This window comes from Coloeus monedula (genome assembly GCF_965178545.1).
Source record: "Coloeus monedula genome assembly, chromosome: 11".
Lineage (NCBI taxonomy): Eukaryota > Metazoa > Chordata > Aves > Passeriformes > Corvidae > Coloeus > Coloeus monedula.
The window spans coordinates 12,062,235-12,079,257 of record NC_138791.1 but is presented as its reverse complement, the minus strand read 5'-3'; the positions used below and the strand labels follow the sequence as shown (position 1 = coordinate 12,079,257).

Genomic DNA, 17,023 nt, shown 5'->3' with positions numbered 1-17,023 from the left:
AGAATGAACACATTTTTGCACAGCAGGATAGCAAACGATTTAGAATGAACGTCTGGCACTGCTGTGTGATGCTCCCCTAAGTATTGCATCAACCAAGCAGTGATGAAGTTCTGTGGCATGTGGTTTTTATTATAGCATTACTATTACACATAGAAGCTTTTCAAGAATGTTAGACATGAGGCAAGGGAATCCAGGCATCTCATTACTTGCTAAACACTGCTTTATCACTCAGCTAAAAAGGTTTTATTCATACACTACATATATTTTATGAAGAACACATTTTCTATTTGACCAAATTACTAATTCTTTCTGGTCATGATGCCTTGAGGTAAAACCTAAGGCACCAGTCACAGGGTGCAAAGATCTCAGGCTGCTATTTCACAGCACTTCAGCATAGGTAAAGTCTAAGAATGTATCCAGGCAGCTGTGACTGAGATATTCTGCACTGCATACTAACCAACAAACACTGATGGAGCAGGGGGGAAGCTCTCCACTGGAATCGTGTCTGGGGGTCTTCCATAGGTCATTTCATACAGTAAGTGTCCAAAGCAATGAACATCAACACCCTCTAAAGTCTGTGGGGGAACAAAAAAGTAAAACCACAACTTGTTAGTTTTTCTCAACTGGTTAGACCAGTGATCTTGCATGTCAAGATAGAAAAGAGGAACCATTAAGGCAGCTCCTAACCACAACCATTTCCCTGCATAACTGTAGCTCAGATGAAATCTTCACACCACAAACTAAAGCAGCCTCTGTTGTCTTTCTGTACGTGATGGTAAAAATGGGAGAGCAGTGTAGTTCTGTAAAAATGTGTGAAGTAGTAAACTCTTCACACAGCAGTTTAGAAATTCATACACCAACATAAACCCCAACCAAGCGCATTTTCCTAGCTAAGTCAAACAGCAAAGAATGAGATTCACCAAATGACCAGCTGCCACTTTACAAGGAAGTAAATAAAAAATGGGAAAAAATGCATACCAAACTTAGGAAAGTCTCTTTTGCTCCTCCTTAGGCATGTGCAAGCTGTACATACATGCAAAGCTCCCAGACAGCATATTTCCAAGATTTCTGAATCATGTTTAAACAGAAGAGGCTCCTCTTACTTGAAGAGGCTTTGATGGCACTAACAGATTTGGACTAACCATGAACTTGTGACTGTTTCTTTGACAACACAGTAGAACTCGTTTAGCAAGGCCAGCAAGCAGCTATCTCGTGATGCTGCATAGAATTTATTACAATGAGGGCCTAAAGGCAGGGCAAGATGTTGCTGCAACAGGGCAAATTTGTTTTCATGTTTTTGCAGTAAGATAAATATTTTGCTTTGAAAGCCTGCAGTCAAACAGACACCCCTCAAACAAATAAAAATAACCTTTCAATAGCTACAGATCTGCAAGCATCTGATCAATTTTCACAGTATCTACCAAAGACAAGGCTGAATACTGCTCCCAGCTAAGCACAAGTAAATAGCTGTGCTCACTGTACAGAAATACAAGTGAAACTGTAGTAGACAATATGCACATTCTGACAAAATACAGACCAGGGTGGAAAGAGATTTTAAACCAACTGCACTTTACCTCTATTTGTGCTGGCACTGTTTTCATAAAAACACTCACCTGCACTCCCCCTCTACCTGCTTACCTTTGGCCTCAGCCTCACTCCAGTGTGCTGCAACAAAACTGCTGTGCAGCCAGACAGTGGTTTGGAGGAAGCAGAAAAGGGATTTGATGAAGAAAAGCTCAGATTAAAAAAAGGGGGCTTGAGAGAAGTTTTTTCATTCTAGTCAGTTCTCCAGAAACAAAGGTGGAGAATAAAGATTTGCATAAGAGTCAGATGAATTCCTTGTCTGAACCTTACATTAATTTTCCGAAACTGTGAAAAGTATGATCGATAAAATGATGGAAGTCCCAACAAGGAATTTTCTAGATCCAGTAACTTGCAGGTATCCCCATCCAGCATCACATTGGCAGAGTGAAGATGGCCATAAGGAAATCCTTTCTCATGCAAGAATTTTAATACCTGGAAAAAAAAAACCAATAGAGAAGCACTATCACAAGATGCTCTGATGATCTCAAGATCATAAGATCATCAACTTAAATGCTCCAATACTAAAGCAGACACATAATAAACGAAGCTCCCATTGGAATGCTCACTCAACCTGATCTTCTATCTACATCCTCTTTGGCTGACTATTCATTCCCATATCACTGGTAGTACTTTTCACAAAACAAATATTTGATGCTGATCCTCAAAGCAGGCTTATGGACACCTCCCAAAGAGATCTGGAAACTAAAATTTAAAATTCTACTGAATATGATCGTTTGGTTAAAAAAAAAATTTTAAAACACACTAACAACCATGAATTTATGGCACATGTTCTGCAGGCTATGAGTTACTTCTTTCCCTTTTTACACAAGGAACACGCTATATTATCACCTCTCTCCCATTTAAGCTCCACTGCATTTTTTTGGGGGGTCATAAAAGGTCTCACACATATATATCTAAATTCAACTGAGCAGATTATCTCAATTTACATTTAGCTTTGAAGTCTGCTGCTGAAATAAAGCTTGTGTGCTCAAAAGTTTGTCCACTTTTTGTAGTTAGACCAGTTGGCCTCCAAAACAATAAAGCAAAAAAGCTGGTAAATAAAGCAAAACAAAAAATGTACCTCTAATATTTGCCTTCCATATGTTTTTATTTGCTGAAGTTCAAGACCTTGAATTTTTTTAGGATTGCAATACTTCTTCAGGAATGGATCTTTTGGCTTTGCCTTTAAAAGAAACACACATATCAAGTATCATGCCCAGAAAAGTCAGTATTTGTTTTAGTTTGCTTAGCAATTGATGGCAAACACTTGTATAAAAAATATGTATGGTCATTGCAGCATATGTGCTGCCATTTGAGTTGGGGGTAGGGGGACGAAATTACCTTATAAATAAGGTCCTTTAGTGTCCCTTTTTCACTGAATGGTCTAATAACCAGCGCTGAAGATTCGTTGGCAGTGGCAAAAGTGATTTTGTAAATATAGGGATGCTACCAAAAGAAGAAACTGTAGGTAAATTTTAGATGATGGATTTTCTAAATCATTTGTGTTCAATTCACAAGTAAGAAAAGATCAGCCTGAATTGTATATTTACAGTAATAAATTGGATTCTGTCAGTGACACTGAATAACTCAAGTTATTCAGTCTTAACCTGGAGTAAATGCAAAGAAAACTTCACAAAGATATTATTCAATTAACATATAAATTAAAAACAAAACAAATCCATTTCAGCCAGTCTTTCATACGGCTAACATCCTTAAAGAGAGACTCCAGAGGCTCCTTTTGGAGTCAACTGCCAGTTTTTCCAGGCAGAGACGCATATCGGATTTATAACGTGGAGCTTAAATTGTACAGTCTCCATTGCAGCTCTACTAAGATGCTCCTGTGTTGAGTCCAAAGAACTGAAAAAATAATGATACTCATTCCACTGCCTCATCCACTGTGCCTGAGAATATCCCAGCTCACGGGTTAGCAATTACACCTAAACTGCACTATCCTAACAGCCTAAAGGTGTTGAGGAGATGAAATAAAAGCTCATGATCTCACAGTACTGCACAAGAAGAAAAAAAATCAAATTAACCACAACACTGAATCTCCTGAAATAATCCTGCAAGATTATTATTTGTGCTGAGAACATGTTACCTCATAGTATATGGGAAATGTAATTAAAAGGCTTGCAAACCTTTAATGAAAGCAACTTTAAAATTACAAACTATGTTAACTAGGCTACATGTGCTTTTCCAAGATCAGTCCTTGACACACATTTTTGTGCTAGCACAATTTAAAAATCGTCAAGTAATACTCACAGAACAGGAAGAAAGAAGTTTCACAGCATACTGTAAGTCTCTGTCAGACAAGTACTTATCGGGGCCAAGATCAGCCTGGAAGTAAACAGGAAAAGAATGGCCTCATAATACATGTTGCATTCCATACAGAAAATGTGATCAAATGTTCTACCCTGGCAAATTAGTACAGATGTTTGAAGGCGTATTTTGAAGAGCAAGCAATCAAATTACACATACAGAATGAAACCTGAAGAGGCTGAATAAGACCATGGCTTTACAATACAAACAGTCTGACCATAAATAAGTATTACTGCCTCTCTCCTCCCACGGACCTGATATGCATTACTACCACTGAATGAACTTTGCCAACCCTAAACTGGGGGACTGTGTACATTAGGAACTGATAAGGCACCTTGTTCCTCTGCAGCAAGAAAAACTTCCCCCTCTCCCACAGGCTTTAGTAACCTCCACTCTCCAGTGAAGTCTCACAAACAGCTGTGCTCATACAACTAACAGGGCAACACATTTCAGCACAGGAGCAAAAGCAACTGTTGTTAAAGGAGCAATTCATGCCCCTCTCACCCATTAGTTTGTCAGAACAATTAAAGATCCAAGGAGGAAAACCTATGACTTTAAAAAGGGTCATCTCATTATTTTCAGTGAGAAAATTTATACTGTGGTTAACAGCCACATCATTACAACTAAAGAATCCTGAGGTGTAGGTTTGGGAACAAATGACCAGGCACAGGAACTTCCAAACTGGATTTGGCACCAGAGGAAAGAAATACAAGAAATTCTCACACCACACATCTACCTAAGGGCTTCCAAAGCTCCCTCAAAGCCTGAGCTCTTCAATCTCTCTCCCCTGTCACTCACACATGGTAGTCAAAATCAAACTTTGAGTGAAATTGAGAAAGACTTAAGTATTAAATGAAAACATAGATACCCAGCTTAACACTAGCCGTTCCTTTGGTTGATTCTTAATTTTCATTAAGAAATATTTCTTACGTATTCGCCAACCTACAAAAAAAGTAAAGAAATAAGTCAGCAGCAGCTTTAATTAAACACTGATTACAGGCAGAACAAGGTCTGCAAGCAAAGACAGTATAGGAATCTTAGGACAACTCATATAGCTGGGAAGAAAATCAGCTAAGTTTTCATGCACACATGCCCTTCTTACCTATATCTTTTAATGGTTCAACTACCTCCCACTTTGGCTCTGATCGGAAGAACATTGAAACATGCTGTAAGGCAATTTCTGGAAAGAAAAAAAGGAGACAAAGAGGGAGAAAAAGAAGAAAAAAATATTTTTAAGACACTGTATAATGTAGTTATCAACATATGAGGTAAGGTTCAATGCCAGAAAGAAGCCTTCAGGGATTCAGACTAAAAGCCAGAAAAATCAATTCGAAAGGAAATCAGATAAAAACACAGAGGGCATTTGCATTTTTAACCTGGTAACTCAAATCCAGAGAGAAAAAAGAGAAACCACTGCTTGGAAAACTTAGCTTACCAATCTCTATTCTATCTGTATTGGATCTACATTTCCAAGTCTAAATCACAGCTCAGATTTCCCACATTAGGTGTACACAACATTAGAACACCAAGTGTTTCTGCTATACCTGTAAAAGTGCTTTTATCTCTTTAACATCCATCTATGCTGCTGTTACTAAGTGTAGTTTATGTAAACTAATTAGTTCTGTTTCACTATGTGTTACTGTGCCCTCTTCTGTGCAGGCAGAGGTATTTGGCCAGCTATCATGAGTCTTCATACATTTTGGGGGCCCAGGGGAGGACACCCACCTGGTTAGTGAATTCTCCCACAGCTGGGAACACAACTGGTTTATTCATGAAGTGACTTGAGGGGAAATCTCAATGAGAAGTCAGGGGGAGAAAGGGAATCATGCCAACAAGGAATTTTCTCTAACATGGCTTATCTTGGCACAGAAACACAGCAAAAAGGTAAGGATGCGCTGATCTCGCTGCATTGTATCTTCTTTCTTTAGAAATATGCTAGGAAAAAAGTGCAATAAATACCATCTCTCTGCTCCAGTATTTAAGAAATTACAAATTGGTGGTGTCTCTAAACACCACAAGCAATGACATGTGTCACCAGCTTCCCAGCAACTTGCAGGAAAAACATCTTGGTGAAAGTGCTCAGAATTAACAGAAGTCACAATGTCTCCTTGAGAATTTAAATTGCTTGCTCAGCACTAGCCAGACATACTGCATCCTTAAAGAGTCACTAATAATTTACAACTCCTGCACAGCTTATCATAAACATCCGGGAAATGTTCTTTGCACTTTGAAGCTGAAGACACAAGAATGTTATATAAAGAGAGAGAAAAAAAGACAAGTGAAAAGGAAGCAGTAAGTTCCTCCTTCAGTAGGCTCTGCTTCTAAGAAAACAAGTTTTGCATTTTGCAAAGAGTTGGTTTGCCTATGAACTAAATTTGTGGAGTGGGTTTCATCACTAAGAGGAAATTTTTTCAGTCTGTAAGACAAATATTTAATGATATCCAATGGCTGAAGCTGAAGTAAGACAAATTCAAAGAAGAAACAGTTAGTAATGAAGAAAGTGATCACTGGGATATCATTTTAAGGAATGCAGTGACTTTCCAGTATTTGTGGGAAGAGGGTGGCTGGCTTAGTCTAGCCTTGAAAAAGTACTCAACCTAGCTCAAACAATTAGTTCTAGAAGTCTCACACGCCATAGCAAGGGTAGGAGCTGGACAAGATAACCACAATTCTTCAAAGATTCAGTGTTCAGAAGATGGGCTGTTTAAACAGAACACTAAGCTGACAAACTTAACTCCACCTTACACTCTGGCAGACAAATTATTTCCCAAGAGCAACTCTTTTCATTTTTTATGAATTGTGAAGAGTAGATGTCACTCTCACCAACTACCCCTCCTCCAAGTTCTGCTTATACAGATCTTGACCCTCTTCACTCCTCTGTGAAATAATTCAAATATTTAGATTTGACAATCCCAGCAGGATCCATGCACAGAGCTGGAGAAGCATTATCATAAATAGTCACATGCACAGTATGATAATTTTGAAGATTGTTCCCCCATGCTTCAGTGTAGATCCTGGCCAGCATTCACAGAAGATACACAGCACGTGCTGAAGTCAAATGGTAACACAGTTTTGTATTTCCTACTTACCAGTGTAATTTACAGAATAGCTGTTTGGGTCCAAGAATTTCTTTACCAGTTCACAGTTAGACAGTATGTGATGGGTAGTAATTACATCCAGATAGGCCTGGAGTCCCTTCTGTCTTTCAGCGATGAATTCACGCTCCATATTTCCAATCAACTTTTTTGGAGGAAGAGGTAGACTTAGAGCTGAGATCTTAAAAAGAGAGGAAAAATTACTAACCTTGCTCTCAAAATGCCTAAAGAATATAAAACTAGCAACCCAGAAAGTAAAAGACTCTCAGCAACAAGCTAACTACTGGATAACTCTTTTTGTACTGTGTATGTACAAGCTTTTATATTTTTCCTAAGCATCGTTATCAGAGCCAGATGACAGCTCGCATCCCACTGTGAAGAGATTAGTAAGTGGAATGACACTGAAAATACAAGGAGACAATTTTTTCCTAGTGAGTCATATATTTAAGATCACTACACGAAACTTTCAGATACTAAATGGCTACAATTTTCAGCTAGATTCTTTCTATGACATACTTCTGCCACAGCACAAAAACAATTCCCACCTTACCATTTTTTCCGGGTAAGATCTATGCTTTCTTATTTCATCAAGTGCAGATTAGTAACCTTCCTCTGCCTCTGTGTTTGCAGGTAATGTAAAGCCCTTTCTGTTAGTATTTTAAATCTGTAATTTCAAATATAGTGCAGCTTTTCCATTTTATCTTCTGAATTTGTTCCTGTACATTTTTTAAACCCATTTTCTAACCCAGAAATAGCTGCAATCTACCAGGGGATGTACAGTAATTGTTTTATACTGACAGATCCAAAACTTTGGAAAAAAAATCAGAGAAATCCTTCAAAGCAGGACAATGAAAAAAATTTCAAAGCCTTGTGTAAATCAGATCAAAGAGATCATCTTTAGTGTTTATATTCAATTACATCATGTGAATTACCAGAATACATTTTTCGTGTTGTTAACACATCGTTGTCCTGCAGATGAAAGCACCTGCCTTCGGTAAGCTGAATCTCCTTGGGAGTTATCTTTAAGAACTGTGTGTTGCAGGAATCAATTACACCAGATGCAATAACCTCATTTCTAAAGCAAACAGTTCACCAGGGAGAAGACAGGGACTTCTGGCGTTTGAACAACTTTCATTTTAACCAGTGGAAAAGGTAACAAATTAGCACAACAAACTAGGGCAGAAGTAGCATTCCCCTTCCTTTCTACCTCCTTCATTTGCACAGGAGTTGTCTCCTACTAACTTTAGCACTTCTCCTACTTCTCGTTTTCTGACTTCAAATTATGGACTGAAAAAGAACTATAACTATGTCTGAATTACAAGAAGCTGTTAATAAAAACCAGGAATAAATCCAAAAGCAACCATGTATCATTTACAGCCAGTAATTCACCAAATCAGTTTTAACACCAGAGGCAAACAACTCTCCTTTGGCAGACCACTCTTACTTCAATTCAAAACTGAGTTTCTAAACAAGAACTAAGTCCTTTCCTAGTATTACTCACTTAAAAAGCATGTCAAATCATAATCACCTTTTACCTTCTTGACCTGACAGCTAGCTACCATCAGAGAGAAACTGACTCTAATTCACATGTTTTCCAACCACTATTACTTGTTTTAAAACTTATAAATCAGACTTCCGCTATTTTTCAGCAGAAAGTAGCATTCAGGCCCAGGTTTTTGTAGCAATCTGCCAAAACACACAGCACAGCACAGCAAGAACACTTCACCACAGAAGAACACCTCACTGAGGGCCTGACCTTGCAAAGACCTCACATGCTTTCAGACACTACTTCTCAGTGGCCCCAGCTCACCACTGAAGCCAGGATGGGCTTTTCCATGGAAGAACCAGGGAATTAACATTCTTATCTTCAAACCACAGCCTGCTCAGGAATGTCTGTTCAAAGCTGCAATAAAATGCTTCACAAAAGCCAGATATCTTGCTGTGAATTCCAGTACTTCCAGTACCAGCACTTCACTTGACAAAATAGAAGAGCAGCCAATGATCTCCACTGATCTCTGTCAAATAAGTAAAGAGGAAGAAACGCAGAACCGACTGGAAGAAGCTTTTCAATCCAGTACAACTGAGAGTTAAGGGAATCTATCTTGAAACTTTCTTATACAGATCAGGGTCACATACATATACCTCATTATTTTCCAAGGTATTTGGCAGGACTGCATTCCCTAGCCTAGACAATTTTGAAATTCTCAATCCTTACTATTATCATATAGGTAGTACCAGATTAACAACAGAAAATTCACATTCCAACTCAACTGCAGCTGTGCTCAAACACATCCACACAAACATACAGAGAGGTCAAGCATGCCACAAGAACTTGTAGAACTTGGGCTTTACACCCAAAAGAAACTCCAGCAATTTTTCCAGCAGATTTTTACCTTTGAAGGAAAAAGATTAGGGTTCGGTATCTTCGTATTGGTTCTTTTGGGAAGGTTGCTTTGTTTGGAGTTTTGTTTGTTTACTCTAATTTCAATATACACAAAATGGGGGTTTAAAGAGTTTAAAAATATGTCATGGTACTTGAATATTGTGATGGAATATTGTTGCTTAGAGTTTTGGATAGAAACATCTGAGGAGTGTTGCATTGTCTTAATGGATGAGGAAACTTCAGCTCCAGCAGCACAAAGAGTAATTTATAAAAAACTCTGAAACAGTGAGAGAAAAGAGCCATTGGAGGAGACCAACTGCTAAAGCACATGGCCTGCTAATTTAGCCACCCTCTCATATCCTCCCATTGAAGTGAGAGGTACATTTTGATAATCCTTTTTAATGTCTTCCAGTCATCCAAGCAGCTAAGATTTTTGTCCTGGATCTTAGTCTCTCTTGTTTCAAATTTCCCCTTTGTCCCACTCTGCAAATTGCTGTCAGATAATATCCTGGACCCTACACTTCTATCATTCACCTCTATTTCAGATACAAAGGCCTTTTCTTTCTAAACTCCATCATACATAACCGATTTACCTTCACTTTATAGACTTGCCACACAGGCCTAACTTGGCAGCACCTGTCATTTCTGGATTTTAAGCCTTAAAGGTCCATTGCCTTCTCTACTAAAGCTGCCTCATTTGAAAGGTAAATGAGAAGGCAACAAAGCCTTTTCATGCCTTAACACATTCTATTCCCTCATGGTTAAGAGTAGCTTGTTATAGGTGGCTGCAAAGTGAACTCTTCCTTCTTTTTAAAACTTTCACAAAATTCTCTCTGTGATCTCTATCAAAACTATGGTTAAGACCACAATGACCCCAAGGTACTCTGATGACTAGTACCATCTCAACTTGTGTTCCCGTGGGTGTTTGTCTAATTTTAAATCTTGGATGCCTCTGGAGCAGGAGACACCTCTGTATTGCATTTATTCAGCACACCACAGAGAAGGTTTCTAGGTCATGATAGAAGTTCCTACGTGCTACTGCACATTTAACAGAGTAATTCCACAAGGCAACCACGCTGCATCTGTTGAATTATGACTGATTTGCCCCCATCCACCTGCAGCACAGGAAGCAGTTACAGCGGGCACTCAGAGCACACAAATCAACACCCTTACAGGGTTTTGCTCACCGAGGTTCATCAAGCACATAGTTGATTTGGTTTGATTTGGGGAGGAGGGAAGAAGTGGAAGCAGTATTAAGCTCTTGAGTTCATTTAACAAGGGAAAAATTTTAAAGTCACAAGAATCTATCCTCATTCACTTTTTGTCTTGTTTGACCAGTATCGAAACCTCAAGTAATGAGTTTGTATGCTGTAGATGTTAATCACTGTTGCTTCCCCTGTGTTCCCAAACACATTCACACACCCTGCTTTTTCCCACACAAACTAAAAAGAAATAATTGTCCTAAAAAGCAGAAGAAAACACACAGTAAGTCCAGTGTCTGACCAAGGAACACTCCTCAGTGACACAGAAAACCATCACAGGAGAAGCAGCATCTGGTAGTGATTTAGAGGAATATAAATAATGAGACACATAGCACTTCAATGCTGAATTTATAAGGTTGGTATGTGCCTTGGCTTTCCCCAAATCAAAGGAAGAACAAATAAAAACACATAAAACCGGAACAAGTCACAGGACTGAAGGGAAAGATTCAGTATCTGCCAATTTCCTCCATTTCTATATAAACTGATCCTTTTGATGCTAAAATTGAAATTTTACAAGAGAAAACTTAAGGGTGAAAAAGTACACATTCAAGTTACATTTGAAATCACAATTTCTCTTTACAGCTACATGAATTTTTATTTTTTCTTCACCACAATCTATAAAAATACCACAAGACATTTTGAATATCCTTCTAATGACATTTTTAATTTATATGAGGAGTGAAAATTACCTGCAGGCTGTTGTTCAGTAAGTCAAAGTCACTATATCGCCTCACAATCTGTAAAATAAAAAACAATGTTCAGGAAACAAATTACTTTTTCCATTAGCATTTTACTCCTCAAAATCCCATCAGAGAAAAGTAATTCCCATTTACGATCATCTTCTTTTACAATCTTTGTACAAATGCCTAACTGCTGGATTTATGTCACACTGCCAGAGAGCAAAAAAGAGTTTTTAATCACAACTCAATCAGACAGAAAATGCATTTCTAAAAATTATCTTAAAACAGTATTTGTGAGCAAAGTTGTCTGCAAACAAGGCATTTTTACCATATTAGATGTAACAACTTTTCATAGTCATTCATCTTCATTACTACTTCTTGGTTTCATTGGTCTCATACCAGCAGAGCTGTAATTTTAGCACTGAGAAAGGCAAACTGGCATTTGAGATTTTAAAATTATGGTTGTACCAACACACAGTAGAAACATATGACAGGCATTTTCCCTGGAATATTCGGAATAGCAGCAAACATGCCTTCTGTAGCTGGCAGCAATACTGTTTTTCTCTTAGTTTTGACCAAAGGAATTCAAGCACTTCATGTTCTCAATTCCAAATCAACATTTCTCTTTTCAGCTCAAATTTTAAAAGCTAGGAATAGACAACTTTCAAACTCTTCCTAAAAAAAGAATCCTGGTTACACAAACCACAACTTAAGAAATTACCTGCCAACTGTTTTCTGTTGAAACTCCTCTCTGGACACGGATTATGTATTCCTAATAAAAGGAAAAAGTCATTAGAAATGAGAACTAATGAGCTGAAGAAAGTTATTAGGTACTTCTTCAAATATGACCACTAACACTCAAACCCAGAAAATTCATATCCAGCACCTTGGGGAAAGTCAGAGCTGGGTTTGCTCACACCCACCCGTCCCTAACAGTTGTTACGCTCTGCTTTCCCAGCATAGAAGACAAAAGAGTTCCAAGAGCTTGCAGACGTGTGGAGCACTTGAGCAGTTTAATTTAGTTATAGAAAAAGCCAGCAAAAGCATACTCAGCACACATCTCTACACACAACAGCCGAAGAAACCTCTCACTACTCACCTCCAGTATCTAATAAGTACCCCCAGGAATTATTGTCACCACCATAACAAAGTAAAATGCCAGTCAATACCCATAGCTGCACAGCTTTTCATTATTTTTGTACTACGAGGGTTACCACAAAAGCTTTGGAAGATGCTTGAGTAACTAGAACATATCTGTTTCTCATGATGTTAATTCCTCATTTATAATGCATGCTTAATGTTAAATATTTATATATTAGCTATGCAGATATATCTAAATCTCAGTGAACCACTTTTGAATTTTAAGAATTAATTATTCTCCCACCACAATTATATTCATAAATCCCAATTCTTTTCAGTCTCTTCATTTCAAGTTCTACTATACCTTTTGTAGACTAATACCGGGTCAATATAGCAATATCATAATTTGAGATTTATCCAGTTATCTCAAAAATAGATATTAAGTATTTCCCACACCTACTCAGACATACTTCAAAAAAGTACCCTACTTACCCCTACTCTGTTTCAGTTTGAAAACACTTTTGATATTTCAAAGATCATAAACAAGGCAAGTCCTTTTTCTAGAAAAGGAAATCCTATAAACCTATAGGATCGTATAGATATACAGAATCCTATAACACAGAGATACTAGAATATAGATTATACTATATATACAGATCAGAATATAGATACATAGTCCTATAAGATCCTATAATCTCCATTTTAGACATTGTTTAATTAATAAGGAAATAAAATTAATCTGGGCTAAAAGTAGTAATAGATACTTCTTTGTCATTAGTATACATAAAACTCTACAAATGCAGCTCTTTTTGTCTAAGTCTTATTACACATATAATTCCATGGCCACATAATTTACTTTGAGAAACATGAAACTGGAGAGCCAAAAAGTACAATGCTGCTGGAGAAAACGAAACTTCCAACCGTGAGGAGAGCTGGAGAGTGCCCAGAGCCAGATGAGGAGGAAGTAGCCACACCAGAAGCTGTGCTTTTACACTTTATTCTAATTGTGCCACTCTAAAGCTGTAGGAAAAACCATGACCCCAGTGCCCTTTAAGCACATTCACCATCCCTACCATGCTCAGCCAGGGTGCAGGACCTGCCCCGGGGCTCAGGGTGCCACCAACCCCCCAGGGAACACCCGGTCACACCAGGCACCTGCAGCCACTCAGTCCAAGTGAGAATGAGGAATTCTAACCCAAACACAGACTCCCTGCACAGCATTCCCAGGCTGGGACATGCAAGAGGCTCCCTGCACTTGTGCCACCAGCCCTGCCTGCAGTGCAGCAACACACGGTGCATCGCTGCCATACAGCTCAGGTGACTTCATTCACCCCGGGACAAGCTACCAAACGTGGTTTATGTGAAGTGCTGAATAATTTTTCAATTTCAAATTCAAACAAAAGGACAAATCAGAGCATTATCTGCAGGTCTTTTCAGCTATTAAAATTAATGCTGCATTCCAAATGATCATGAATAAACAATAATGAAATAACAAGTAAAAAAAAAAAAGATACTTCCAGCACCTTGTGCTTAATACCAAATTTGTCCATTCTGTAACAATAACTCTATCTGACATGTACCTGCATACCAAGTAGATAATCCAACTAAGTGAGTGTTTAATTCATGAAGTAGTAGAAATTCGGGTTCACAGTTAAAAATCCACTACATGCATTTATAAGTAACTTCTTTCAGGTACCGGGAAGTGTCCTCTGGTTTTGGAATTTGCCTTCTGAACCTCACAGAGCTAATTCCCCTCTCAAATGGAATTAAATGAAAAGCTGTAACACTGAAAAATAAATAAATAAATATACCATTGGATGCAAAAAATGTGGAGCACATCAGAGAATCCCTCCACAGAATTAAATTCTCATTTAACATCTACCAAGTAAGTACAGTAAATCAAGAATTATGACAAGAGGCAAAAGCTACAATTACCAGTTGGCATTACCTTGTGTATTCAACCTTAACTAATCCAGGTTTTATTTACTGAAATTTCCTTCCAAAGCCCAGTGCTGCTGAGGCAAAAATGCTATTCTATTTTCTAACATTCACTTAAAATGTCCTTTATTATCAGAGCTCTCAAATATCTGTAGCAAGTTTGAACCACTTAGCCTTGAGAAGAAACAAGTAAGCATGAAAACCAGAGTGATTTAAAATACTTCTTGTCCTTGCAGCTTAGTTGAAAATAATAGAAATCCAAGATGTCACAAACCAAGACACATAACTGTTAAATTAGAATTAAAGTGTCTATTTTCAGAAAGTCAGCCTGACATGCTCCCTTCATATTCCTTCCTCTTACCCATTTGAAGTCATAATTATGGTATCTTCCTGCAAAACAAGAAGCCCAATTTCCCATAAATAGGAACATAAATCCACAGAGCTGATGACATTCAACCAATGTAATTATCTTTGGAAACTATGTGACAGAAATCAATTCATGGGATACCTGGAAACCCATATTTGCCACCAACATAGCTTTTCTTGTTTTGTGACCATTGCTGCATTTTGGGAAGTAGGAAGAGGCTACTTCACACACAGACAAAAATTTGCAGCAATTGCTTATTCATCAAGTCTCAAAGGAACACTGGCTGTTTCTCTGAAAAACCACGCCAGTGATGATTCACCACATGCAGTCATTCATCTTTTCTAGGATTTTGAAAGAAGCAGAGTTATTGCCCAATCCCTTGTAGCACTTGCTCTTTATCCAGTAATTGTCATTTTCTATTGTGCCCCGAGAAAATGTGCCAGGACAGGCAGAATACAAATTCATTAAACAATCATCAAAGCATCTTATTGCACACAACCACCCTGGTCAACATGGCTCTTCTGGAGAGCCTCGTGATAAACAGGTCGGGGCTCAGAGATCATTCACACAATAAAATTATATTAAAATAAAACCATATTTGGGCCACAACTATCTGTCCCCACACTCACTCAAGCATTTTCCCATCCCATCCATATCTGCTTTTGTGTCCTAAAGCACTAATCAAGTCCCTTTTTTATGTCACAGGGTTTGCAACTGGAAAGAGAAGAGCAAACACTCTCCAGGTGTGGTCATTAGTTCTGTCTGTATGGAAAAGGTAAGTCCTCACCACACTCTCTCCATCAGCACTGAGCATAACAAATCGTTGTCCAACTCAGCACTACCCTGTCAATACAATTAATGAAAAAGCCTAAATGGTCTTCAGGGTTGGTTAAGGGGTTTTTTTCCCCAAAGCTGGTAATGAGATTGAAAGTCAAAGAACAGCAATAGTAGAAAAGCCAGGATAAGAAATACAATCCCATTCCCGGTATCTGCCATGGCTACACATAATCAGCAGACCATAGCATGCTGAGTTCTAGTGAGAAGTTGATACTTCCTATTGCCTCCATGTGGCAACAAGCTTGTTGTGGGATTATAATTAGCACCACTGATATATGCTTCCCATAGGAGCAGAGAAGAGTTTCAATACTTCAAGTCTAAATGCACAAAAGCCTTTATTACTCTGCCAAATTCTGTTTTGGTTAGGAAAAAAAACCTGAATTACAACAATCTTCTTCAGAGACAGCCTGATAGTGGGACTGAGATTGTGCCCATAGGAAATAAATGAACGCATAAGGAAAACAGAGGCACCCTCAGGATCATCTCTGTTTAACAGCATCATCTAACATAGGAAAACAGGGTGGAAATGCCTTCAGAAAAAGCTAGTAATTACCAGAGTTCACTTCTGCAAACAATTTCAGGCATCAACAGCCAGTCTCAGGGAGGTCTAGGTCAGCTACACTCATGCAGAAATTCCCATGGCATCTTTCACTCCTACATGAATAGCTCAGAATTTTTCCTATGACTCAGTTTACCAAATAACTTCAAAGAAGCCCTAACAGCTGCTGGTTGGGAAAGAAAGGTCTCAGCTTGCAGAAGAGAGACAACCTCCCGCTCTGATTCTGCCCACGGGCAGCAAGGTCACTGTCAGCAAGAGTCTCCAACAAGACAGGCCACAAAACCATTCCTAAAACAACCTCCCTGCGTCCCTCCACACAGGTAAGGTTTGTACATCCGCTGCTCTTCCTATCAGTACTGCCAAGCCACTTCATGACACAACCTTGATATTCCTGCAGCAGATTAAAATACATTTTTAAAGATGCCAAGGAAAGTAGTTTTACCTATGGGATCATTTCCTGGCTGCTCCAATTAGTCAAAAAAAGCGGAAAGTGGTGCTGGGAGGAGGAGGTCAGGAGCAGGGAAAGCTGTGTGACCCCAGTTGCACACTGTCATTTCCTAAAATCTTCCTAGCACTACATAGTTCTGGATAGAATTTCTGAAAAGGAATATTTTCCAAATAGCCACATGGATCAGTGACAACCACACTGCATTTCTCCAATCCTTTGCCAGTAACAGTTTCATACTCACTGTGTGGGATTAATGTTTTCCTGAACTTACCCAGTTTCATGCAGAGCCAAGATTTAGGTGGGGTTTTTTTTCCAAAATTTACCAAGATTAGTCCCTGGTATCCAGCACTTATTAAAACATTAGCATCAGCAGCTCAGAGCTCCTTCCTCAGCAAAATTTTGTTAACATTCCTGGGTGAAAATTGCACAGCAAAGCACTCCAAATGTTTAACAATTGCTCTTTATCACCAT

The 17,023-nt window shown here is 38.5% G+C and overlaps 1 protein-coding gene across 5 annotated transcripts in view; it reads right to left on the bottom strand.

Moving 5' to 3' along the window:
* Window positions 1–17,023, bottom strand: part of PXK (PX domain containing serine/threonine kinase like) — a 35,150-nt gene that overhangs the window by 12,484 nt on the left and 5,643 nt on the right. For all 5 annotated transcript variants that reach the window (XM_082288921.1, XM_082288922.1, XM_082288923.1 and 2 more), the window contains exons 2-11: window positions 12,045–12,095; window positions 11,333–11,380; window positions 6,993–7,179; window positions 5,006–5,083; window positions 4,772–4,845; window positions 3,847–3,921; window positions 2,926–3,030; window positions 2,666–2,767; window positions 1,855–2,016; window positions 458–575 (exon numbers count right to left, since the gene is read on the bottom strand). In XM_082288921.1, the coding sequence (XP_082145047.1) occupies window positions 458–575; window positions 1,855–2,016; window positions 2,666–2,767; window positions 2,926–3,030; window positions 3,847–3,921; window positions 4,772–4,845; window positions 5,006–5,083; window positions 6,993–7,179; window positions 11,333–11,380; window positions 12,045–12,095 (1,000 nt within the window). The remainder of the gene's footprint in view (window positions 1–457; window positions 576–1,854; window positions 2,017–2,665; window positions 2,768–2,925; window positions 3,031–3,846; window positions 3,922–4,771; window positions 4,846–5,005; window positions 5,084–6,992; window positions 7,180–11,332; window positions 11,381–12,044; window positions 12,096–17,023) is intronic.